The sequence below is a fragment of the Phyllopteryx taeniolatus genome, chromosome 12 (genome assembly GCF_024500385.1).
Source record: "Phyllopteryx taeniolatus isolate TA_2022b chromosome 12, UOR_Ptae_1.2, whole genome shotgun sequence".
NCBI lineage: Eukaryota > Metazoa > Chordata > Actinopteri > Syngnathiformes > Syngnathidae > Phyllopteryx > Phyllopteryx taeniolatus.
The window spans coordinates 7,971,610-7,998,835 of record NC_084513.1 but is presented as its reverse complement, the minus strand read 5'-3'; the positions used below and the strand labels follow the sequence as shown (position 1 = coordinate 7,998,835).

Below are 27,226 nucleotides of genomic sequence, written 5' to 3'. Positions count from 1 at the left end.
TTTGTGAAAAAAGGTCATTATTTGCCAAACTATTGCTTGTTGTGAAGTGAGTTCAATGCTTTCAGCGCTCATATCTCAAGTCTGCATGCACAAGTCAATGCAAAAAAAAATAAAAAAATCAGCCCAACAATGGCTCGTATTTTGAAAAACTCGTAAAGCGAGTCACTCGTATCTCAAAGTAGTAAAATAAAATTAACCACTAAAGTACTGTAGAAAATGGTAAAAGATGATTGGATGGATGGACAGACAGAGGGACGGAGGGGATGGATTGCTGGATGAATGGATGGATTGGATGTGTGTGGACATGGAGAAGGCGTCCGACCGTGTCCCTCGGGGAGTCCTGTGGGGGGTGCTTCGGAAGTATGGGGTACCGAACCCCTTGATACGGGCTGTTGGGTCCCTGTACGACTGATGTCAGAGTTTGGTCTACATTGCTGGCAGTAAGTTGGGCTCGTTTCCAGTGAGGGTTGGACTCCGCCAATTCTGCCAATCCTGCATATCAGTTGTTTTGAAGACGTTGCATTGCCTCCCCAATTCATTAAAGTGATTGCTTGGTGACTGAGTGTTTCCATATGGGCTCCATTTACTGGATTAATTGCCCTATTCAGAAAATCTAATATCAGGCAACGTTCCCAAGTGAAAGTGTGAATATGCTACGCTTTCCCTTTGAGTGTTTCTGTTCTGAAATATTTGTTGCATTAATTTAATCATTTTCTCCTGGAATTTGATCATTAAAATATACTGAGTGATTTTTTTAATTTATCTCATTCAATAATTAGTCAATCGATATAGTACTTTTCATGTAAGTATATTAAAAAAAATTTTATTTCATTAAATAGTTCATGCCCGCACGGTGACCGACTGTTAGCACATCTGCCTCACAGTTCTGGGGACCGGGGTTCAGGTCCTGACTTGCCTGTGTGGACTTTGCATGTTCTCCCCGTGCCTGCGTGGGTTTTCTCCGGGCACTCCGGTTTCCTCCCACATCCCAAAAACATGTGTGGTATGTTGATTGAAGATTCTAAATTGCCCGTAGGTGTGAATGTGAGTGCGAATGGTTGTTTGTTTCTTTGTGTCCTGCGATTGGCTGGCGACCGGTTCAGGGTGTACCCCGCCGAAGATAGCTGGGATAGGCTCCAGCAGCCCGCGATCCTAGTGAGGATAAGCGGTAAAGAAAATGGATGGATAATTCATTTAAAAAATTATTTACATGTATTCAAAATTATATGGTAAAAAATAAGCAGGAATTGTCATTTTATTAAAATAAACTATATGTTGCATTAATTTAGACGTTTTTCCCGAGAATTGGTTAGTCAAAAATATTTTTTCCTTGTCATTTATTTAACCAAATAATGTGTTAATGGAGCTACTGTAGTTACGACAAGAAAAATATTAGTAACGATTGTTTTTAACATTTTTATTTTAAATATTTTTTCTACATTTTAAATAATTGATTATTTTGACATTATAGTTAATAATTTTTCTATTACTAAGATTCCCTATTTTATATATTGAACATAGTTTTCATCTTTTTTTGTTCTTTTTTTTAACCATATCTTCAAATGTCTGGCCCATCTTTATTTTTGAAATACTCTTATGAAAGGTGGTCCTTGAGAACAAAACTTGCATCTATGGCACGGGCGGGCAGAAATTTAAAATAGAGTTAGCATGCTTGACCTGGCGGCACGGTGGCCGACTGGTTAGAGCGTCAGCCTCACAGTTCTCACAGTTCTCACAGTTCTGAGGACCCGGGTTCTGAGGACCCGGGTTCAATCCCCGGCCCCGCCTGTGTGGAGTTTGCATGTTCTCCCCGTGCCTGCGTGGGTTTTCTCCGGGCACTCCGGTTTCCTCCCACATCCCAAAAACATGTTATATGACAACTCTAAATTGCCCGTAGGTGTGAATGTGAGTGTGAATGGGTGTTTGTTTGTATGTGCCCTGCGATTGGCTGGCAACCAGTTCAGGGTGTACCCTGCCTCCTGCCCGATGACAGCTGGGATAGGCTCCAGCACGCCCGCGACCCTAGTGAGGAGAAGAAAATGGATGGATGGATGGATGGATGCTTGACCTGTGCGCCACTGAAATTTCCAAACTGTTGCAGTCTTCTTTTGATGATGCTTTTCCAGGCTTTCACCTTACTCCCGTTGGTCTCCTCTTTAGCAGCTAAAATGTAAGCTCGATAGGGTTTAAATCTGGAAGATTGAGTCAGGCAGTTTAAAACCTTCCACTTCTTGCCGCTGTCGAAATCCTGTTGCTTTGGCAGTGTGTTTTGGGTCCTTGTTGCGTGATAAAGGATCTCCAAATTACTTCCTTTAATTGCCGGACTAAGTGTTTCTGTAGACGTCTGAGTTAATTTTGCTGCTGCCTTTTTAGTGATTAGTGAGCCCGTCACAGAAGAATCTATGCAAGCCCAAGCCATGACATTACCTCGACTAAGTTTCACAGATGAGCTTGTACAGCATGTTTGGGATCATGAGCAGATCTTTTCTTTTTCAAAGCTTTAGCCTTTCAGTCACTCTGGTTCACCTTTGTCTCAATAGACCAAAAAACTAATCTCGGCTCTGTACTTATTGGCAAATTCCAGCCCGGCCTTCCTATTCTTCTTGCTAATAAGTGCTTTGCATCTTCTAGTGCAGCCTCTGTACTTTTGTTCACTTGCTGATGTGTCCCTAACAGTTGTTTAGGGGTCTTTTTTTTTAAAACATGAGTTTTTATTTTTGTACACCTCGCAAACTATTTCTGTTATCAAATGCTGTTTTGTTTTTGTTGTTTTTTTTTGTTTGTTTTTTGGTCTGCCCGTTCGACGTCCGTTACCGGGTACACCAATGATTTATTTCGTCTTTAGAACATTCCAAATGGTCGCATTGGCAAATGCTTGTTATTAATCATTGACCGCTCTTTGGCTTTCATGTTGTTTACACAGCTAACTAATATAAGTAAAGTCAGAATCTGTAGACATTTAGCATTTAGATGGTTTGATTAATAAATGTCGATTTCTAATACTTATTTTTTAGTTTATTTTTGTTTTCTGTTTTAATTACAGGTGCTATCTAATTATCAGATCAAGATGTAAATACTGTTAAACTCTTGTTTCATTTTCATCTCTCTGGACCCAAATATTTTCAGTCTTGAAATAAAGAAATTGGCCACACTGCTCCAATACTTAAGCTTGATTCCTGGTAATTGTTCAGGATAGAGACAATATATATCCTCTGCCTTAGTCACAATGATCTTATACGAGCCGGCAGGCATTGCATAGGGATAATGAAGAAATGAACTACAGTTTACATCTGTTCTACAGTATCAAATCCAATGTGAAAACCGTAAGGCTGCTACTTGTCTTGGTTTTGTTCTTGAAATTATCATAAGTAGTCGAGAGGTTCCCATCGTTTCAGAGAGTTTTACGTTGAAGAAAAGGTTGGCAACCACTGAACTACAATGACAAGACACTATAGAATTACTAATTATATTTATGAATATCAAATCTTGACCCTTTGTGTGAAATTTGGCCATTATGACTTTTGATTACAGCGTCAAAGAGAAGTATAAGACAGCGTCAAAGAGAAGTATAAGAGGCTAACAATACCTTGTTTTGGCTTTTCCTGCGTTTCCAAAATGGGAAGATGCTGCAGAAGAACAATCTTGCCCAACTGAAGATCGTGGTGAGACACCAGTCTAGTCTACCCATCCTCTCTGGAAAACCTCCTGACGTCTTCTACCGTATGACTGCAGCTCTTACTTAGCCTTCGACTCCCTTGCAGCTTTAGCCAGTTTCCTTCAAAACTAATAACCAGAGAAGTCACAGAGACACCCCCAGCATGGTGGTTGATCCAATCAAAGAAATGGCAGATGCATGTCTGTTTTGGTGTCAGTGCCTACGTAGACTCCGAAGAAGTGGTTCTGCATTCTTTCCTTTTGCCTAGCATCCCCACAGCATCTATCCATCCATCCTCCCCCTTGCGGGATGCTGCAGGTCTTCCATTTGCAGCATTGGAAGAAGGAAAAAAGACAAACGAAAGTGGGAGGCAGCGTGGGGAGTCGTAGGACAAGAGAGGAACTTAAAGAGATGAAAAAGGGGAGGGAAGGTTTTCAGGCTAATGACTCCTGTTGACACAAGACAGATGTGTCCTCCTTCTTCATACTAAAACTCAATCAAATGACCAGATGACGATGCAATTTCCGTAGTTCAGTTCCCACTCAATTACTTAGTGTAATGTGTCTGTCCCTACGCTGTATGTGCACTGTGACTTAATGGCGACCAGTCCGGGATGTAGTCTACCAGGATAGGCTCTAGATCCCCGTGATCCTGAACAGGATAAATGCTATAGAACACGGATGGAAGCATGTGTAGCATTTCTACATACAAGTCTTAAGTATAGTAATACACTAGCTGAGGAGTTCGAGTACGAGTTTAGGTCCAGGGACCCCTTACAGGGGAGAATTTTTCCCAAGGACTCCTCCCATGATCCTAACTACCATGTGTACCTCTAAATGCCACAGGAATAAAAGATTTCCCAGATAAATTTGCGATATGATATTAAAATCAGAGTTTCACAATGGAAGAGAATTATATTTTACAAATGAATTTAAATTTATTTGAAGTTGAATTTTTCCTTTTTTGGAAATTCTTTATTTCATTATTCTCGTATTACTACTCTTTTTTCTGAAAAAGATTCCATTATTCACTACAAAATTGGCTTATATACTCGAAAGAATATGCCTTTTGTTCTAATTAAAACAACTTTATTCATGCAGTGATGTCATAATCATATAACAGTGTTTAATTGGTCCAATGCTAAGGAATGGAGGAGTAATTGGTTTAATAGGTTTGATTGCAACTTATTTTGGGGACCTTGTTTTGAGAGCGACTGCACGAGTCACCAAACTACCCAAATAGCTCCCCACACTGGGCACAAATTGACTTTTATTACGTTAAAATCAAGTATTTGGGTGGACGGAATATCCATCCGTTTTCTATGGCGCTTGACTCCATCAGGGTCACGGATGACCCAAAGCCTATCCCAGCTGATTTCGGGCGAGAGGCGGGGTACCCCCTCGACTCGTCACCAGCCAATCAACGGGCACATATAGACAAACAAGCAGTCACACTCACAACTATGACGCTTCAATGAACCCAATTGTTAGATGTGGGACGAAACCCCACACAAGCACATACATACATACAAACTTCATACAGATTCAATTCTCAAGACCTCTCGTCTGTGAGGCAGACATGCTAACCACTAGTATACTGTACTAAAAACAGAATATCTGAAGAACTAAAGAAACAATTCTGGTTCTGCAGACAGTGTGAGGCATGCCTCAAGTCTGTTGTTGACCTTCTGGGGCTATTGTTCCTTTGGAAAGCAATCAGGGAATTGGCTATTCTTGGTTTTACAGAAATGTTCCGGTCACAGCTGGTGACAGCCAACCCGAGGCAAGCTTTCTCGCTCATAGGGTCCTTTTAATCAACGCGATGCGGTGCTGCTGCCTCTGCCTTCTCTATGTGCCCCACACTGTGATGAAATTCTGCTGAGCGTTCGCTTTATTCCCTACTTTCAATTTTAGGCTGAAATTTTAGGTTGACACTTTTCAGCAAGGCTTTACAGTATGTCCCACAAGTCACTGCTTTGAATATTTTGAATACAAAATATATGCCACATCAGACTATTTTTAATCATATTACCGGCTGTCCTATTACATCCCAGCCAAGTGGCTATGATTAATGTTACAATTGTCTCCCGCCCCTCCCACTATTGATCCAATGCACCCATTCCCCCCCCCCCCCCCACCCCCTTGGCCAGCGCAAGTGCGTGGCAGAAAGCCATCAGGGATTAAATCAAAGCTCATTACATTAGTGGTGCAAAGAGCATCAGCTCTGTCTTGAGTCAGCAGATGGGAGCCTTTTTTGTAGTCCATCAGTTTTTCAAATCTAATTGGTGACAAACTCAGCAGCACAGAAAAAACTATGATGCCAACTTTATGCAGATGAGAAGCATATTTAGCAAGAAATTATGCTCTGATTTGCAAGCAAGCACGAGAGATGAGAACACTTTATGGTGGCAGTGATTTCAACTCAACTCACTTGACAACAAGCAGTAGTTTGTCGGACAGGAAATAATTCCTCAAAAAAGGGGCTTGAAGCTGTTTAATGCCACTCCTGTTTGAAGTTTACTGTCAAACTAAACATACTAAAAAGTTTCCCCCTCCTCAAATTCTTATATATTTGCATAATTTCCCCATTTTAATGTTAAAGATGATCCAAAATGTTTTTAATATCAGACAAATATAACTGACGTGAATTTAACATGTTGTTTTTAAGTGGTGATTTCATTGATTAAGGGGGAAAAAACTATTCACAGTGACCAGGCCCTGTGTGAAAAAGAAATGGCCCCCTAAACTTAATAACTGGTTGGGGAATCCTCTGAAGCAACAACTGAAATCAAGCCTTTGCTATAAGTGGCAATGACTCTTTCACATCTCTGTGGAGATATTTTGGCCCACTCTTTCTTGCTGAATTGTTTGAATTCAGCAAAAAGTGAGGGTTTTCAAGTATGAATGGCCTTTTTAAGGTCATGCCACTGCATTTCAATCTGATGCAATTCTGAACTTTGACCAGACCACTACAAAACCTTGATTTAGTTTTTTTAATATTCTCCCAAAAGTCTTGGGAATGATTCAGATGTTTTTGTTTTTTGTTTGTTTGTTTTTTGTGTTCAAAAGTAAGATAATTCTTTATGTTCTTTTTGGTCAACAGAGGTTTTCGCCCTTGGAACTCTGCCATGGATGCCATTTTTGCCCAGTCTCTTCCTTATTGTTGTTTCATGAACACTGACCTTAACTGAGGCAAGGGAGTCTTGCAGTTCTTTAGAAGTTGTCCTGAGTTCCTTTGTGGCCTCCTGGATGAGTCATTGCTCTTCTGTTGGGGTAATCTTTGTAGGCCGGCTGCTCCTGGGAAGGTTCACCACTGTTTCATAATTTCTCTATTTGAGCTTAATGGTTCTCCCTATGGTTTGCTGGAATCCTAAAGCTTTAGAAATGGCTTTTGTAACCCTTTCCAGACTGATAGATGGGAATTACTTTATTTCTCAACTGTTTTGGAATTTATATGGATCATGTCATTTTGTTGCAGCGTTTTAGATCTGACTTGATTTTGTTGGGACAGATTCTGTTTAAGTGATTTCTTGATTGAACAGGTCTGGAGGTAATCAGGCTTGGGTGTGATCAATGAAAATTAACCAACAATTGTGATTAGCCACAATTAATTCATGATTTAACAAGGGAGTAATTACTTTTTCACAGAGGGCCAGGTAACTGAATACAGGTAGTTTTTAAATGAAATCACCATTTAAAAACAGCATTTCAAGTTCACTTGTGTTATATTTGTCTCATATTTACATTTTTGTTTTGATAATCTTAAATATTAAAGTTATGCAAAAATATAAGAATTTGAAAATTGGGGCAATACTTTTTCACAGCACTGTATTTAAAACAACCAGACAGTTTGGCCTTACAAAAGACGGCTTAGCTTAATGCTAACAAAAAATGTGAATGCCATAGATGGGCTAACAAATAGCATCTATGTTTATAACGTTTAAGCAACGGCTACTGGAGCACAAACGGTGCAGTAATACATGTAGACAGACAATGTAGCAATATTGACGGGCATATTTTCTTTATCCTCTGTGGAAAACGATGAATATTATTGTAGCTTACTGTGTCACTGACAGTAGTTGTGAAACTCTTCTTTGTTAGTGTCTGTATGTCTGTATTATACTAGCCCCAGTGGCCAAATCAAACACACCAGAAGGTAATCTGGTGTATGATTTTATGAAGAACAATATTATTATTACTATATTATATATATATTTAGAACAATATATATTATTATTTCATTATTAAAAACACATTCTGAACATTTTTGTTGGGTTTTTTAGAGAGGCTGGAATGGATCAATAACATTTCTATTCATTACGATGCTATTAGATACAAGCGTTTGAAATTACGAGCGTGGTCACAGAACGAATGAAATTCTTATATCAAGGTACAACTGTGTATTTATATATATATATATATATGTTCCTTGTGATCCAAGCAAAATACCCTGACATTAAAAATTGCATTTTATTTTATCCATCCATTGTCTGTACCGCTTTATCCTCACAAGGGTCGCGGGCGTGCTGGAGCCGATCCCACCTCTCTTTGGGCGAGAGGCATGGTACACCCTGAACTGGTCACAAGCCAATCGCAGGGCACACATAAACAAACAACCATTCGCACTCACATTCACACCTATGGGCAATTTAGAGTTTTCAATCAACCTACCATGCATGTTTTTGGGATGTGGGAAGAAACTGGAGTGCCTGGAGAAAACCCACGCAGGCACGGGGAGAACATGCAAACTCCACACAGGCGGGAGTTGAACCCCGGTCCTCAGAACTGTGAGGCAGATGTGCTAACCAGTTGTCCGCCGTGCCGCCTATTTTATTTTATTTTTATTTATATTTATTTTTTTTGTGAATATTCTAAAACCCTGGAAATAAAATCAGTGAGTAACACAATATTAATGTTTTTAACAAGACAGGACCAAGACCATCTTCATCTTGTTTTACATTTATAACATTTAAATTTTTTCTAGAGGTAGAAACTTTAGAAACGGGTCATTTTCACCTATACAACACAAAAGGAGAGGTAACCTGACTAAATTAAATACAGTACATTTAAGGACTGACCACCAACAGAATGCAATCTGACTCCGGTAACCTTGTGAATGGAAACAAAACGGTGACCACCCACAGGTAGAAAAATGACATCATAGACTTCAACAGCACTCACCAAAAAGAGGGACATTGCCGTCGTCTTTGAACACACCTGAAGCCGTATATCCCCTTTTCTTTTACAGATCCAAAGTTTTCTTTCACTGGATGAGCTTTCCTGATACAATGTTCTTGTCTCTGTGACTTACAATGAGAAAAAAGAGCCCTGTAGTCTGGCCCTTATCCTGACATACTTCCTGAGCAGCATTGTTAGCCAGAGGAGAGGAAACACATGCACACAAATGCATACACACACATACACGCACACACACTATGGAAAGCCTGTGTCAGGAGAACAAAACATGGAAAGCAAAAATAAGTTTTTTTCTTCATCTTTTGGCCTGCACTGCTTTGGCCAAGGTCAGTGTTGAAGTGGAGAACAAGCTGTATTTTCCCTTGGTCAAACTTAGAATCTGGTTGTTGGACTGTGGAGGGAACACAACTAAGGGACTCCAGATGCACATACTTGCATATAAAAAGAAAATGATCTGCAACTTCCAATTATTCTTGGCTGATATTCTGAAACCTCTATAACACGAGATGACAAACCATCAATTTTAACCACCAGATTCTTCAGGAATCTCTACTCTACGTCACTCCTATCCACCCTTAATTGCCGCGTTCCTCAAGGTTCTGTCTTAAGGCCATTGTTCTTTTCTTTAACACCTTACTCTTTGCTTATGTCATGACTCATGAGATATCAAACTTTTTGGATCAAGGGACCCCCTACAGGGGAGAAATTTTTTAAAGGATCCCGTCATAATCCAAACGCCAATTAAAGCTCACTACCACTTAATGCCACAGGACTTCAAAAGTTACGAGGAAAAAGTAAAGAAAAGTTACTGTAACAAATTAATATATTTGAAAGGAAAGAAGTTGTAATCTTACAAGAATAAAGTCATAAATTCTAAGGGGAAAAAAAGAGATAAAGTAGCAGTACAATGATATTAAAATCTGTTTTTGACAAGGGAAGAAAGTCACATTTTAACAAGTGAATTTCAAAAATAAAACTATTTTCTCATAATATAATGCCTTTTATTGATGCCTTTTATTCTGGAAAAGATGCCTTTATTCTCATCATATACCTTATCTTTGGGCCAATTAAAATCTCTCATATGATCGTGAGTTATCATCAAATAAATTTGCCATCTCTGCTTGAATAGTCTTATTTTTTGTATTTTTGCACAAAAGACAATCCAGTAAGATAGTCCTATTTGTTTTCCAAAATAAGGCTTATTTTTTGAGACTATAGTCCTATTTCTAGATATTACAAGCCATAATATTATAAGAGTAAATTTGTACTTTTTAAATTCACTTGTTAAAATGAGACTTTCTTGCCTCATTAAATATCCATCCATCCATCCATTTTCTTCCGCTTATCCGAGCTCGGGTCGTGGGGGCATTGACTAAATACACCTTATCCATTGGTTATGTAATCCATTGGCATGGCAACATCCATTACATTCAGTGCTACCTCCCCTAAATTCAAAATAGAGTCCTGCATATACTTAACATCGTTAAGTACCTTGAAAGGCATCCAAATAAACCCAAGCTATTCTTATTAGGGTAACTCTTGGAGAACTGTTGTATATTATCATTCTGCATGTTCTCCCCGTGCCTGCATGGGTTTTCTCCGGGCACTCCGGTTTCCTCCCACATCCCCAAAACATGCATGGTAGGTTAATTGAGGACTCTAAATTGCCCGTAGGTGTGAATGTGAGTGCGAATGTTTGTTTGTTTGTATGTGCCCTGCGATTGGCTGGTAACCGGTTCAGGGTGTACCCCACCTCCTGCCCGAAGATAGCTGGGAGAGGCTCCAGCACGCCCACGACCCTTGTGAGGATAAGCGGCTCAGAAAATGGACGGACGGATGGACGGACTTTCTGGAGGGCATCAACTTATCCAAGAACGGAATTTTTGAAAGTGCTTCTATTCTGGTAAAAGTGTATGTATTTTAGTGGCCCCCAAACTGATCCTCCCAAAATTCGATCAATAGGTCCTAACTTCAGTTTCACAGATTAACACGAAATTGGGTGGACACGTGTATCATACCAAGACACGCCAAAGGAACCATGGTATCAAGGAACCATGTCTGAAATTGAACAGTCAGTCGTTTTGGTTTGAAACAGCCATTTTGGGCGGATCCAGGGCTTGTACTTTGACAAACTCCGACCAGGGAATTCGCCCAACTTAGCCCCAATTGGAAGCGGGTGTCCTAGACTGATGGGTGACACTAAATTCCCAAGATTTTTTTGCCTCTGGCATATAATGTGGGCGGAGCATGGCGTCATAAACTCTGGCTCAGTTCCACCCCCGGAAAGCAAAAAAATTTGCCCCCAACAGCAGCTTGACTCATCACCATGAAATTTGGTGGCCATGTCTATCATAACAGGACACACAAAAAAGTCACATGCCCGAAATATGATTGGAAATCAGCCATTTCGGTTTAAAGCATACATTTTAGGCAAATTCCAAGAGCCCAAATGAGCCCCAATCGGAAGCAGTTGTCCTCGACAGATTGGTGATGCTCAATCATAAAATCTTTGCTGGCACCATCTAATTTGGGCAGTGAATAGTGCCAAAGTTTCAAGATCATTTCCAGGATTCATCATGAGAAAGGGGTGCAAGGGCCCATTCATCGCTGCTTGCTTGAATTATTAGTATTATTATCTTATGAATGAATATTCTTTCATGTGCAATAAAGGTTTCAAAAACAGCTAGAGGCACACATACTGAGAATGTGATCGTCCATATGGTGAAATAGCAACCTGTGTGTATAAACACCGTGAAGCCGCAAGCGAATCCCACTCAGACTTCATTCTCCACAAAGCCCACTAAAGCCTCCCTCCACTGCATCAAAGTGCTTGTTGTGTGCTTAGGTTTTAACATGGGGGGATGACTTTCTGTGGGATTGTTATCACTCCTTTAAGTGCTAAGCCATGAGGGAGGCCTCTGTGATGACTGTTGCCAACAGGAGTGGTCTGAAGTCTCCACGCTATCCGAGTGACACTCCCCGCCGCCCAGTGTGATAAGGTTGGAAAAATGGAAGGTCGATGTTGCATTAGCCCAACCTTGTCATTGGCGACTGAAGGTAATAAACACATTGTCAGACAGGGGAGGCTGGATGTGTCAAAAAAAAAATCTATAAATAAAAAAATGACACCACTGACAAATAAAAAGGCAGCCTGCCCCCTGCTGGCCTCTCTTTAGCATGAACGTACAGTAAACCCTCATGAAAAACTTTATATTGATAGTTTGAACCACTGATGATCTCCAAAACACTTATTATTTCAAACTCAACTTACATTTTCTTTAAAAATACTTGATTTAAGAAAAGAAAAATGGACCTGGACATGCAGATGCAGCGAAGACTAACTTCCACTAACAACCCAGGCTAAACTTAGATCCTCCCCAACATACAAGGGTGTTTGTCTCTCAGTTGACATGCATCACTTCAACAAGCAAAACTTGAGCTTTGAAAAAACAAGGAAAATGAAATGAGGAATATGTTACTTCATTTAAGATAAATTATCTGCCAATAAAACAGGAAGATTTTACTTGGTAAGTAAACGTACTGTAGCTAATTTCAACCTTCCCCCCACTGATGTATTTAAACTATTATTAGGCTGCGACTGTATTCCTTGTTTTAAAATTTTACTTACTCATAAGCAGTAATAAAATCCCAATAACAATTTATAATACCGTATTAGGATTCTAAGGGAGAAAAATCCTTGCTTACTCAGTTGTCTATCTAAAGAATATAAATATTCAAATATATATATATATATTATATTAATAATATTATTATATTATAATAAATATAATATGTACCCTGCCTCTAGCCCAGAGTCAGCTGGGATAGGCTCCAGCACACCCAAGACCCTAGTGAGGATAACCGGTACAGAAAATGGATGGATGAAATATTTTGTTTTACTTAGATTTTGATTGCGTGTTTACTATTAGCCAGGCTGTTGGCGACATCTTGTGGCATTTTAGAGGGTTAAAGAAGTGGGCAACACTAAATTGGCAAACATTTTGAGTTTAAGTTGTTGTGGACGAAGTTTGATGACTCGTCATAAAACACGAAACTTGAATAACTCAAGTCCAGGAAGCGAGTCATAGGCACTCACTACTGAAATGTAAAAAATCAATAACTCAGCTCCTCTGCATTGAGTGCTGCATCTTGCGCACCACCAAGTTTTGCAGTTTTCGTTGCGTGACGAACCTTCATAAAACATAAAGCGTATTATTGTAAAGATACTCCTGGAGAATCGTGAAATCCAAGGATGACATTTGAAATCCTCCCCCCAGGCCTAATCCCAGGGGACTAAATACTTCTGTTGTCATTCCCTGCTGCCTTTAAGTGGTGGAACTGCCTCAATCTTGGGTTTAGCCATTATTGCACATTGACTTGGCAAGACTTATTAAAAAAGTTAATATACAGTAGATATCCTTTAAAAAATATTTTGGTCAGACACAAAAGATGTCATTTCATGAAAGTTAAATTACGCTTACCATAGTTACACTAAATAAGGTTAAGTTAAAGATACTGCCAAGCCAGAGCTTTTTAACCCTCCTGTCACAATTCTTTCTATGGCACGCCAAAAATGTTCATGAGTCAGTGTGACCCACGATGTGTTTAACTATCAAAAACTATATCTTCAGTCAATAATTAGTGCATCAATTAGAATCACCCATATGTTTTACCCATAAAAATATATTTTTAGTAAATATTTTGCCCTAGATGAGAAAAGTGGCCTTTTGCCTGCAGTACATTGTTTTTATTTGTTCATCAATGCAAAAAAAAAAAAAAAAAAAAAAAGTGCAGGTAGGAAGGAATGTTTGTGCAATGCCTGACTAAGTTTGGTGCAAAATTTACCACAATACCACATACACATTGTTGGTTCACTGAAAACATTACGTGGCAACTGGACCAATGCACCCAAAAGAACAGAGGGGTGTGGGGTGTGGGTGGCAAACAACACTCGTCAGGCATATATGCTAGCATCATGCTTAGCCTATATAATGATTTGTACTAATGAAATCCATGCTTTCAAAGCCTTGTCTTGCTGTTTACTCAGGTTAAACTGTTGTCATGTTAATAACGAGAGAAGGAGCGAACATATAGGCTCGCTGCAGCAGACAGACAGACAACTAGACCATCAGACAGGCAGATAATTTAAAGACAATTTTGCAATTTAATGGAATGGATTAATTGCATTTCCATTTATTTCAATGGGAAAAAATACCTCGTTTTAAGAACATTTCAGGTTACAAACGGAGTCATGGAACAAATTACGTTCGTAACCCGAGGCTGTACTGGATTTGTAAATAAACATTTGAGGTTTGCTAGTAGTTTTGTAAACTATATTGCTCTATATCAGTGGTGTCAAACATAGAGCCCGTGGACCAAAACCAGGCCGCAAGGAGGTATAATCTGGCTTGCAGGATGAATTTGAAAGTGGAAAAACTACATTATACATCATGGTGGTGGGGAGTAGGGATAATTTTGAGAATTATAATATGCTCACGTGGAAAATGGAGTGGTAATAATTCCTAAGTTTACTTTAATTTTAAAGTACAATGCTATTTTTCAGTTCCAGTACCTGTGACTTACAGTTTTGTGCCTTGAAATACAATCACTGTGATCAGTTATTATGCACACAAGTAGATGACAAACTGAAGAAAAAAATTCTTCTGGAAATCTGAGGTTGTTTTGTAAAATGATTTTTAAATATGTAAATTCTAAAATTTCGCTCACGTATTTTTTTTGTTTTGCATTAAAACAATGTGAAAAACATCCACCCATCCGTCCATTCTCAACACCGCTTACCCTGGTTAGGGTCACGGGGCATTTGAACCTATCCCAACTGACTTCAGGCAAAAGGCGGACAACACCCTGAACTGGTCGCCAGTCACAGGGAACATATAGACACAGACAACCATTTGCACTCATATTCACAGTGAGGGGGAACTGAACCCACACTGCCTACACCAAAGTGTGGCGAGTGTATCACTACACCATCAGTGACTTGTGAAAAACATTGTTATTTATTTTATTACATTAAGTATGGTATGATTTTAGTGCGGCCCTTGACATCAAATTACGTTGTATGTGGCCCCTGAACTACAATGAGTTTGACACCCCTGAAGTATTAAAGTTTATGATATTTAGCAGCATACAAAAGAATGATTAATAAATAGGAAAAACTGTCTATTTGATTTTAATGGCATAATAATAGGCCCATTGTCAAGTCAAGTCAAGTTCATTTGCATAGAAGGGCTTCACAGGCCCACCGCTGACAAAGATCGACAACATCCCCTGATTTAAAACCCCCAATCATTATCATTATTCTTAACTACCCAAATTTGGTTTCTAATTTAAAAGAAAGGTAGGTTTTAAGTTGAGCTACATGAAGGTCTGATGATGATACTGGTAACAGTTACAGGCCAATCTTTATATATAATATAATTTATTTAATTTTAAATTTATGTTCCTCTCTATCATCCGTCCATCCATTTTCTGTACCGCTTATACTCACTAGGGTCGCGGGCGTGCTGGAGCCTATCCCAGCTATCTTCGGCCGAGAGGCAGGGGACACCCTGAACTGGTCGCCAGCCAATCGCAGCCTCTCTATCATCTACTAACAATTTCATACGACATTTATGCTGTGAAACAAGAGTTAATAAAAATCTGGACCTCCTGTATGCCAATGAGAAGGGATCATATGACTCATCTTCTCTTCAGTCTCTGGGGAATTGGACCACAACTTCATATATCTTGATACCACCTACAGGCCGCTAGTGGAACAGCACGTTGGCAACATAGAGTCAGTAGTGTGACAGTTGGTCTCAAGACACAGTGGAGGCGCTGCAGATGTTATTCACGGACTGGTTGTATGTTTCTGTTTTTATTGTTTTTAACTTTGTTATTGCTTTATTGTTTTGAAATATTTTCGTTTATGTTCCATTTGTACTTAAGTACAGCACTTTTTTCAGCCGTGAAAGTTTTTTAAAGTGCTTTATGAATAAAGTTTAGTTGAGTTGAATTGACTCTTTACGAACATCCGTCAATCCATTTTCTATAGTGCTTGTTGGTGCCTCATTAGGGTCGCAGGTGAGCCTTTCCCAGTTGACTTTTGGCAAGAGAAGCAGGATACATACTGGACTGGTCACCAACCCATAGCAAAGCACATATACACAAATGACCATTTACACAGACATTCACTCCTACAGTATGGGAAATTTAGATATGGTTTCTGGCCAAAAGCCAGTTGGTTTAGGCTCCAGCTACCCGCCTCCCTGATCTATATACTGGAAGCGGCACATAAAATGGGCGGATGGATGGTCTGAGTACCTGGCGACCAGTCCTGAGGGGAGATGGGTGGTTTGTTGACAGCCATTCAGAGACTCTGCTTGGCCAGGAACTAATACACATTTTATTCAATACTGTTTGGGTACTGTAACCTTTTAACAAAACTGGGCTGTTATCCAGTTGACAGCCACTTAAAAATTGGTGTCATGTTTGTATTTGGCTCTCCAAAGGCCACACTTTGGCCTGTCAAGTTGCTGTGTTTGTAATCAAAAAGTACAGCACGATCAAATGTCTGGTTGGACACGGTACTCTCGTGTTTATAAAAAGAAGAAGAAGCTGGATTTTAAAATGTTTTAACAGGAGCTGGTGTAAAGATATATGCTACTGTTTTTGGCAAGCTGTCTGGAAGATGGATTGTGCTCCCTGTTGGTTGTTTGGATTTCTCTTTTCTGCCGGTCTCCCACTGGTCCAAATGCCAATGCCACAACAACAGTCTGCCGTGGCATGTCGTGTTGTTGTGGAGGTAATTTGGGGATATTAAAAAAATAATAATAAAAATAAAAAACGGCGGCACGGTGGCCGACTGGTTAGAGTGTCAGCCTCACAGTTCTGAGGACCCGGGTTCAATCCCCGGCCCCGCCTGTGTGGAGTTTGCATGTTCTCCCCGTGCCTGCGTGGGTTTTCTCCGGGCACTCCGGTTTCCTCCCACATCCCAAAAACATGCATTAATTGGACACTCTAAATTGCCCGTAGGCATGACTGTGAGTGCGAATGGTTGTTTGTTTCTATGTGCCCTGCGATTGGCTGGCAACCAGTTCAGGGTGTACCCCGCCTCCTGCCCGATGACAGCTGGGATAGGCTCCAGCACGCCCGCGACCCAAGTGAGGAGAAGCGGCTCAGAAAATGGATGGATGGATGGAAAATAAAAATCACACACACAAATAGACACTTAACACAAGCATAGCAAATTGCAATGGTTCTCAAACTGGGGTCCCTGGAGCCCTGAGGATCCAGTGGCCGTAGCTTGAGGGTCCACAAAATAATTTACAATACAATTGTATGCTGTAAAAAGTGCATACATACGCATGAGGACAGTGATGTGTAATTGGCGTGAGGATTTTGAAGGGTCCTTGGAAAAAATGTCTGTAAGAGGTCCTTGTACCCAAAATGTTTCAGAACCACTGGCAGATTGTGTATGTCAAAGTTATATTTCTGCAAAAATGTTCAACTGGTGTTAGCGTGAAGGAAAGGACCCCTCAATTGAGATAATCCATTTTGTTATTTCTACAGCCTGGGAACGTCTTTCTGGAAACAACAAAAGTGCATTTAAAGGATTTTGTGTCTGATGCTCTAAGACTTATGCAATTTAACCAAAACTGCAGTTAATCTTTGTTTTAAAAAAAATAAATAAATCATCACAACAGCAGAGCCATAATTATACTGCAGTTCAAGTCAGAATCCTACTACCTGAGGCCAGGGTAGAGCTACTTTGCAAAAATCTTTTCATTTTCATTCAACCCTTCTGTTATATTTTGGGTCAAATAGGCCTGTGTTATTTATTTATTTATTATTTAAATAAATCTACTGGACTTTCATATTTTTGTCTACTGGTAAAACAGATGTCAGGGGCTGGCTAACTTTCTACCAAAGTATAAGCCCTGGAATTCACTCAAAAAGGCTGCTTTAAAACAAAACGGCTGACCTCCTTTTTAATTTCATGCATGGGTCCTTGAGACTTTTTTATGCATCCTGTTATGATAGACATGTTCATCCAGTTGCGTGTCGATCGGTGACACTTCTGCTGGGGCTGATTTTTTTCTAACTCCCAAATGAAGTAAGAGGCCTGTAATTCGCCCAAAATAGCCAACTTAAATTTCAACCGCGGGTCCTCGAGACTTTTTCCATGCATCCTGTCAACCAAAGTCAGCCCAGTTTCGTGTTGATTAGTAAAACTGGTGTCTAGGGCTGATTTTTTTCCAAGTTTATAACATTGTAGCTTATATAAACTCTGGAATTCACCGGAAATGGCTCCTTCAAACTAAAATGGCTGACTTTCTGTTCAATTCCCTTCATGGGTCCTTGAGACTTTTTCATGCGTCCGGTCCTGATAGGCGTGCACCCAATTATTTGTCGATTGGGAAAACTGGTGTCTTTTTTCTACAGTGCCCTGAAAAAGTAATGGCCCCCTTCTCAAATTCTTATATTTTTGCATAATTTCCCCCACTTGAATGTTTAAGATCATCAAACAAATGTAAATATACAAATATAACCCAAGTGAACTTGAAATTCTGTTTTTAAATGGTGATTTCATTTATTAAGGAAAAAAAATATTCAAAGTTACGAAGTTTCTTTAGAACAAAGTTTAAGTCCTGGAATTTGCCAGAAATGGCTGCTTTGAACCAAAATGCCCGACTTCCTGTTCAATTTCATTCATGGGTCATTGAGACATTTTCATGCGTCCTGTCATGTTGGACATGTCCACCCAATTTTTTGTTGATTGCTACAACTGGTGGGGTTTTTTTCTACAGTAACTTTATAACAAAGAATGAGCCCTAGAACTTGCTTAAAATGTTTGTTTTTTTTAAACAAAATGACTGACTTTCTGCTCAATATCTTGCAAGGGTCCTTGAGCCTTTTTATGCATCCTGTCATGATCGACACACCCAGTTTTGTGTTGTGATTACTTTTCCAACTTCCAACTTCCAATTTCTCCAAAATGTCCACTTTAAACCAAAATGTTCCACTTTCTGTTAAAAAAAATGTCATGGGTCCTTGAGACTTTTTCTTGCGTCCTGTTATGATAGACATGTCCAACAAATTTCATGTCAATCTCCGAAACTGTTGTCATAGGCTAAATTTTTTCTAACTTTACTGATGGCACTACTAGGTCGCTTTTGGGGAGTCATGTTTGGGACCCCGGCGGCACGGTGGATGACTGGTTACCACATCTGCTTCACAGTTCTGAGGACCGGGGTTCAAATCTGGCCTCGCCTGTGTGGAGTTTGCATGTTCTCCCCGTGCCTGTTTGGGTTTTCTCCGGGTACTCCGCTTTCCTCCCACATCCCAAACGCATGTACGGTAGGTTAATTGTAGACTATAAATTGGCTTTTGAAGCATGTTGGTTCCCACAAAAATACTATTTATTCATCAGAAGAAGAATTACAAATAATTCTAAACATAGTTAAAAGTAGCTTTTCCGTACTTGTACTGCTTTGATTAATATGTATAATCAGCATTAACAACACACAGTGTTTGTTATTGAAATGGTTATTAATGGAGTTAATATGAGTTATCAACCATTTTTCCAGGGATTTATTTATTTATTTTCATTTTCAGACACTTTTTCATCACTAAAAATTCCCAAGCTGAAATTGACTTCCAGAAGTATTGCCGTTGGTGAGAAATTAATGTAAGTATGTAGAGTGTTAAACTCCAAGTGAGTGTATACAGTATGTGATGTCAATTTATGTGCGTGCATACCAATGATTCTTTCAAGCGCGTGCAACACATGTCCGGGATCAAGACCGGCGAGTGTAATTTAATTAAAAATTCCTCTGCCCAACACGCCCAGCCGACCAGGATCACGACACGAACGTGGAGCATGTGCCACTCTCTTTTTTTTTTTTTTTTTAATGGAAGGCTATTAAGTTTCTACTCTTGTTCTACTCTCTAATAATAACAGCATAGGAAGACTTTCAAAGAACAATGGAGTGCCCATACATGCACGTGTTTTTCAAATAGTTGGAGAACCTTACCTAAAAAATATTGATGTTTTATCTTGCAAATACTGTGTATGAATTTCTTTCTGGAAAATACAGTTTATTCCCCCCCCCCAAAAAAAAGTATTTTTTTCTTGAAAAGATACTATGGACTTTTTTCTCTGAATATTACATTGATATCAAAAATACATTATTTTAATCTTGGAAATAGGCAACATTTTATCTCGAAAATGTACAACTTTAATTCATGTAAGATTACAAATTTAATCTTCAAAATGTAAAACATTTTTTAAATCGTGATTTTTTTTTTTCTGAAAATATCCAACATTGGATTTGGAAAATATGCAACTGTTTATTTCGAAAATATGACTTTTATTCTCAAACTATACAGCACTTTCTTGAAAATGTCTTCAATCTCGAAAATATTCGACTATTATTCTCCAAGTGTACTACTTTTTTTCTTGAAAATACACTATTCTCATAATATTACGTCAATCTCGAAAATGTACAGCTTTAATCTCAGAAATGTTATACTTTATTCTCTAAAATATGACTTTTCATCTCAATAATATAAAACCTTTTTTATGAAAAATGTGTCTTATCTTGAAAAAACACGACATTTTACCAAAAAAAATTACTATTGTATTTTTTAGCTCTATGATTTTTGAGTATACACAAATTTGTATCTATATAAATCATAACTTTATCCAATCTCAAAAGTATTCACATTTTTATTTAAAAATATACTTTTTTCTTGAATATATAAAACTATATAGCTCTAAAAGCTTTACAACTTAAAATGAAAATATAAAATTTTTGTCTTGTAAAATTATGACTTCTTTCCCAAAAAAAATATAATGGGAATGTTAAAATATTCAACTTTTTACCAAAAATAAAGAACATTTTATCTAAAAAAATATATACAACTTTAGTGCCACAATGTTAAGACTTTGATCTGAAAATATAGAGCTTTTTACCTCGAAAATGTCAACCTTTGTTTCCTCAAAGTATGCAAATTTATTCTCATACTATACTATGCATAACTTTCTTCTCACAATATTATGACATGAATCTCGAAAATATAAAACTTACTTCTTGCAAATATGACCTTTTATTCAAGAAATATCTGACATTTTACTTAAAATTAAAAAAAATTCTTGAAAATATACAACTTAAATCTACAAAATATATATATTTTTTTTTAATCTGAAAAAATTACCACTTTAACTCCTAAAATTACTTTAATCTCTGAAATTGACGATTTAATTCAAATTAGACTAAGAATTTCCTCTTGAGTGTACGCAACTTATTTTCTCAAAAGCATACAACTCTTGTAATAGTTCTTTATCTCGGTGACAATATTGAACATGAAACATGCTCATAGAATAATGTTCAACTATTTTTTACAGTCTACTGTGAAACCACATTCCAGTTCAAATACCTACGACGGTATCCTTTAAAAAACAGTCACTGCAAACTGGCAACAACGATGTGCCTCAGCTTGTTACGAGCACTGGTGCAAAACAAGGCGAGAGGGGCGGGGAGTTGGAGGGTAACTGGGGTCTTTCTTCCTGTGTGTATTCAGAGTAAATGCAGCATGTCAAAGGGGGGATTTATTACGTCCCAAAAGGAAAACATTACGCCCACGATGAAAACATGATTGGGCGACCTGGGTAGCTCAGCCTAACTTCTGATCCACTGTCACAGTAATTACCCCCGGACCCCCAACTATCCACAAAAGCCCAAAAAAGAATGCCGCCTCCGAGAGCCAAGTCTCTCACAAGTGGCGAGAATGGCCCCAAAGACCCCCAGAGCGAGACTTTGCGGCATCTCCGCCTCGTTGACAGCAGAAGTCCGCTCGGTCTTGCCAAGTATTGGGGAACTCGACACACATTGGCGGGAATAGAAACAAAAGTGCATAAAAGGCACATTCATAAATTCACATAATGCCATAGAATAGTATGCAGTTGGTCGGTAGGCCTAAAGTGACTGGATTATGTTACACTGTTGCCACAAGGGCCAAACAAGGAGTGCAAGCGAGGACTCGGCCATTAAGAGTTGCTTCTCAAACTGGGCTTCCCTGCTAAACCTGCTGACCACAGATAAGGGGGAGAAAATGGATGGATGGATGGATGTTGATTATTTCAACAATATATAACTAAAAAAAGATTCATTGAAAAGTGATTTTAAAATAATGGAAACATAGTTATTTTGTTATAATTAATTTGAAGAATATAAACAATGCATAAATATTAATTTTAAAAAATTGTATATTTCAAAAGGATTAATACAAAAATAATTACACATATAAACATTTTAAAAAAACGTTATTTAAAGTCTGTAAATTGCAAATGAGTTTTCGGTAGCCTTGCCTGGATAAATAATGGTTAAATAAATAAATAAATAATTGATCCCAAAACAATTTTAAAGTCAATATTTACACTTTTGTAATTTCTTCGAAAAATATATACGGTGCAAAAATATTAATTCATACAAAATACATTGAATAATGGAAAAATATCCACAACATTAATTAAAAACATTAATTAGAACAATATATACTTGAAGAAATATTAAAAGAGAAATAAGAAACATTATGCTAAAAATATATTTTTTAAATAATGTTTGTTTTATTTTGGTACAAAAAATAAACCCGATGTAATGATTATTATTATACAATTACAAATACTTCCAAAAGAATTTTTTTATTAATAAGAACAATAAAGTAATTTAAAATATGCAATGAAAAACTAATAATTAAAATATATATACTTAAGTATTTTTTTAAATACTTAAGAAAATATGCAATTATTTTGTTATTAATTTGTATATTACCTGTACTTAAAAGTAGAAAAAATAAGGTCAGCAGACAGGTTTTATCCCCATGTTTTTAGCTTTTACCAGAAATTTGAAAAATACATACTGTACTTTAAGATGAAATAAAATAATTATTAAAACAGTATGCACTTCAAAATATATTAACATATAAACATAATGAGAAAACAATACTGTCATTAGAAAAAATATATAATTTTAAAAATATATAAAACATAATATAATAAATAAATAAATATGTTATAAAAAAAAATCTAAAATCAATTAGGAAGAAAATATACTTAAAAGAAAGAAAATGACAAAAATAAGGTCAGCAGAGAACATTTCAACTTAAAAAAATGTTTTGTTTTGTTTTGTTTTACTTAAAATGGGTCAATTTGACCCACAACATAATAGGAGGGTTAAATTAAAGACAAACATCTACACCACAATCTTATTTTTGATTATTTGAATATATACAGTGGAGGTAAAATCCTGAAAATGTCACAACTGTAAATCAGTATTGACCAAAACAACGTCCTCCAGAGGTTTACAGGGTGGAAAATGACAGAAGTCATGTTTGCTCAAGCATCACAAGCACCCAGTGGACACCACAAAGAATACACAGAGAGGGTCTTGTTCTGGCGGCCTGACGTGAGGGTTCGCGCCGGCAGGTAGGAGTCAAATGATAGGCCGTCCTCACAGACTCAGCACAGAGGACGCACTGTTTGCCCAAAGAGCCAAAGCATCCACTGGAATGCGTGATGGGACCACAAGGAACTCTCATTTCAACCCATACCTTTTATCACCTCGCCCTCGCGTACCCCTCCCCAACCCTCCACCCCCCAAAAATAAATAACTAAATGACATTTCCACAAGGCCTTCGATCCGACTTCAATACAGTGGTGCTTTGACTTTTATTCGTATTCGTGCGAAAATTTCAAATCATCTTTCAACGGGCACTGTGCTGCTCACTCTGGTCTGCATGCCTTGGCCACCAGAGGGCAATGTAATACATAGAGAGACGTAGATTTGATGATAAAACACAGAAGAAGACAATCTCAACTATCCATCCATCCATCCATTTTCTGAGCCGCTTCTCCTCACTAGGGTCCCGGGCGTGCTGGAGCCTATCCCAGCTATCATCAGGCAGGAGGCGGGGCACACCCTGAACTGGTTCCCAGCCAATCGCAGGGCACATAGGAACAAACAACCATTCGCACTCACAGTCATGCCTACGGGCAATTTAGAGTCTCCAATGAATGCATGTTTTTTTGGGATATGGGAGGAAACCGGAGTGCCCGGAGAAAACCCACGCAGGCACGGGGAGAACATGCAAACTCCACACAGGCCATCATGCGGGTCAAACTGAGCCATTTCACGTTGAGAATTGTTTTTGTTATTATTATTAAAATGTAACAAAAATCGAAATTTTCTGAGTTAACTCTTATTACAGCCCACACTACTGGATAAACTCAGGATCACCACCCGCCGCGCCAGATTTACGCAGGTCACGAAAACAGAGCCACGTATGTGCAGAACTGACAGTGACAACAGCAAGAGCCAAACGCTCTAACCAGTAGCAGTAGCACTGCTGTCAGTGTCAACCGAACTGAGATTTTAACGATATATCTTGCTTGTGAAATGAGATAATGAGATAATTATTTTCAAATTCACATAAAGTAAGAAAAATTAATATTCAAAAAAATAATAATAATAATAAATGTGCAGTAAACGGATGTGGAGGACCCCATGACTGGGTTGCCCTAAATACGCCCCTGATAATACCACACGGCCTTCAGGTGAATTGAACTTTTTTTTTGTTTTTCCCAAGGTGAATTGAACTGATTTTACATTATTGCCAAAGAAAGAATCAGTGCCAGGTGGAGTCAACAAAATCCTTTGCAATCAACAGAAATTTCACTAACATATACAGTGGTACGGAAAGTATTCAGACCCCCTTAAATTTTTCACTCTTTTTTATATTGCAGCCATTTGCTAAAATCATTCAAAAATCATCAAAGTTCATTTTTCCCCACATAAATTTACACACAACACCCCATATTGACAGAAAAAAAAGAATTGTTGAAATTTTTGCAGATTTATTAAAAAAGAAAAACTGAAATATCACACAGCCATAAGTATTCAGAACCTTTGCTCAGTATTTAGTAGAAGCACCCTTTTGAGCTAATACAGCCATGAGTCTTTTTGGGAATGATGCAACAAGTTTTTCACACTTGGATTTGGGGATCACCTGTCATTCCTCCTTGCAGATCCTCTCCAGTTCTGTCAGTTGGATGGTGAACGTTGGTGGACAGCCATTTGCAGGTCTCTCCAGAGATGCTCAATTGGGTTTAAGTCAGGGCTCTGGCTGGGCCATTCAAGAACAGTCACGCAGTTGTTCTGAAGCCACTCCTTTGTTATTTTAGCTGTGTGCTTAGAGTCATTGTCTTGTTTGAAGGTGAACTTTCGGCCCAGTCTGAGTTCCTGAGCACTTTGGAGAAGGTTTTTGTCCAGGATATCCCTGTACTTGGCCGCATTCATCTTTCCTTCGATTGCAACTAGTCGTCCTGTCCCCACAAAATGAACTTAAATGATTTTAACAGATGGCTGCAATATAACAAAGAGTGAAAAATTTAAGGGGGTCTGAAAACTTTCCGTACCCACTAATGAAGCATAATATTACCATTAAGCTAAGTCAGTCAGTAGCCTAAAGTGGTTTTTTTTAGGAGCCCCTGGGGATTTATATTGAGTCACTGCACAATAGATCAGCACCAGTGAGCCATGTCTTTTAATTATTTTACATAAGACTTCAAGCATGACTGAACTGGGACTTTTCATCATCATTATCATGACCCCCAAGCAGTCATTATGGTGAATGGTTTGCTTCAGCTTCTCAGACAGACAGACAGTGCACTTGCTAATGTCAAACTGGGCAGGGACCCTAGGAAAATATTATTTGCGGCATTGAAGGGGTGGGGGGCCTCAGTGACGTTCATACGACCCAAGGAATCCTCCTGTTTAGTTTGCTTATTTGGTACACCAAAAATGTTCATGGGTCAGTTTGACAAGGTTTGTGTTTGTGTGTATGTTTAATCATCAAAGAAAATTCTAAAGTTTTAAGATGGGTCGATTTGACCCACTGTGTGTTTAACCATCAAAATGTGTGGTTTTTTTTAAATTGTGATTTTTAGACTAAAAAAATAAAACAACAAAGCCCTAAAAAAAGGAATATTCTTTACATTTTAAGTACATTTTTTCAGGGTAGAGTCCGCACTCTGGAATGACTTTTGAACTCTTGTAACCTTTTTTTTTTAAAACACGTTTAACAAGTTTTAATGGTCAAGCAACTTCAAAATGGGTCAGTTTGACAAACTATTTGTTTCACTGTCCCAAATTTGTTTGTGTGTTTCATTTGGGATAAATACAGTAAAACAATAAAATAACAAGGCTAACGTTTTAAAAAAATTACATTTTTAAAATATTTTTCTTCGTGTTTTAAAACATTAAACATACAACAGATTTTTGTAACCATCCCACCTAAATATTTGTTAAATTTGGGTTTAAAAAATACAATAAAACGAATAAAAGAACACGACAGCCCTGAAAACACCATTTACATTAAGTTTTTTTCTCTTTACATTAAAACTGGTCAATTTGACATAAGAGGAGGATTATGAGTTGTAGATTCTTTAAAAAAATAATAATAATAACTGGAGGTTACTGAATGACTCACCTTGAGGAGGCTGCCGTCTTTCCTCTTCTTCTTGTCCTCCTCCTCCGCATGCTGGTAAATGGGCATTGGTAGGAAGTCTTCTTCACAGCAGATGAAGCTCACGATGCATCCCATCCGAGCAGAAAGGCGGCCAATCCATTCAGCGCCCACCCGTGTGCTGTGACATGGCTGGAGAACTTCCTCAGCGTGGAGAATGCAACGCTTGCAACGCCAAAAAGGGGAAAAGTGCACACTTTGGATGGCCAACAGGTAGTCTGTCTCTCTTGCTCTCTCCTCTCTTGCTCTCTCACTCCGCATGTTCTCCTCTGGAGTTGTTTCTGCCCCCTGCTGGTTACTTTTAGAGCGCACACTGAAAACAAATTAAAATGTGGTAAAACTAACGTATTTTCATCGAAATAATGTATGATAGTTTAACACATTTTAGTCAAGTGCAACCGATGTACATGTTTGAATTAAGTTAAATTCAAAGGATTTTTTTGTTTCAAATAATTTTTCCAAGGATGCCCCCATAATCCGAAAGCCAGTTAAACATAACTACCATGTGTACCCCTAAATGCCATCAGTATTTTTTTTAAAAAGTGACCAATTTTTGAGAAAAGTACAAATGCTTTGATAACAAATTCAGCTTTTTTTTTACAAAACCAAAGATCCATTTTGCAAGGATGAAAGGCCGTAATCTAATGACAATAAAATTGGAATATTACAAGATTGTCATATTATTATTTATTTATTTTTACTTGAACAAAAGACTCATTTTAATTACAGCAATTTGGTAGCATTTCAGCTCATGCAATTTCTAGTTTGTATTCTTCTATTCACTTATTGA

General features: G+C 38.2%; 1 protein-coding gene across 18 annotated transcripts in view; it reads right to left on the bottom strand.

Annotated features, from left to right (window-relative positions):
* The window catches only part of tns1b (tensin 1b), a 171,590-nt gene extending 144,871 nt beyond the window's left edge, over positions 1–26,719 (bottom strand). For 11 of the 18 annotated variants that reach the window (XM_061792451.1, XM_061792475.1, XM_061792449.1 and 8 more), the window contains exon 1: positions 26,401–26,714. In XM_061792451.1, the coding sequence (XP_061648435.1) occupies positions 26,401–26,697 (297 nt within the window). In that variant the 5' untranslated portion in view covers positions 26,698–26,714. Of the gene's footprint in view, positions 1–8,835; positions 8,978–26,400 lie in introns of those variants that run through there. The other 7 variants (XM_061792476.1, XM_061792457.1, XM_061792454.1 and 4 more) reach the window with 3 other exon arrangements.
* Positions 26,720–27,226: the final 507 nt, after the last annotated feature.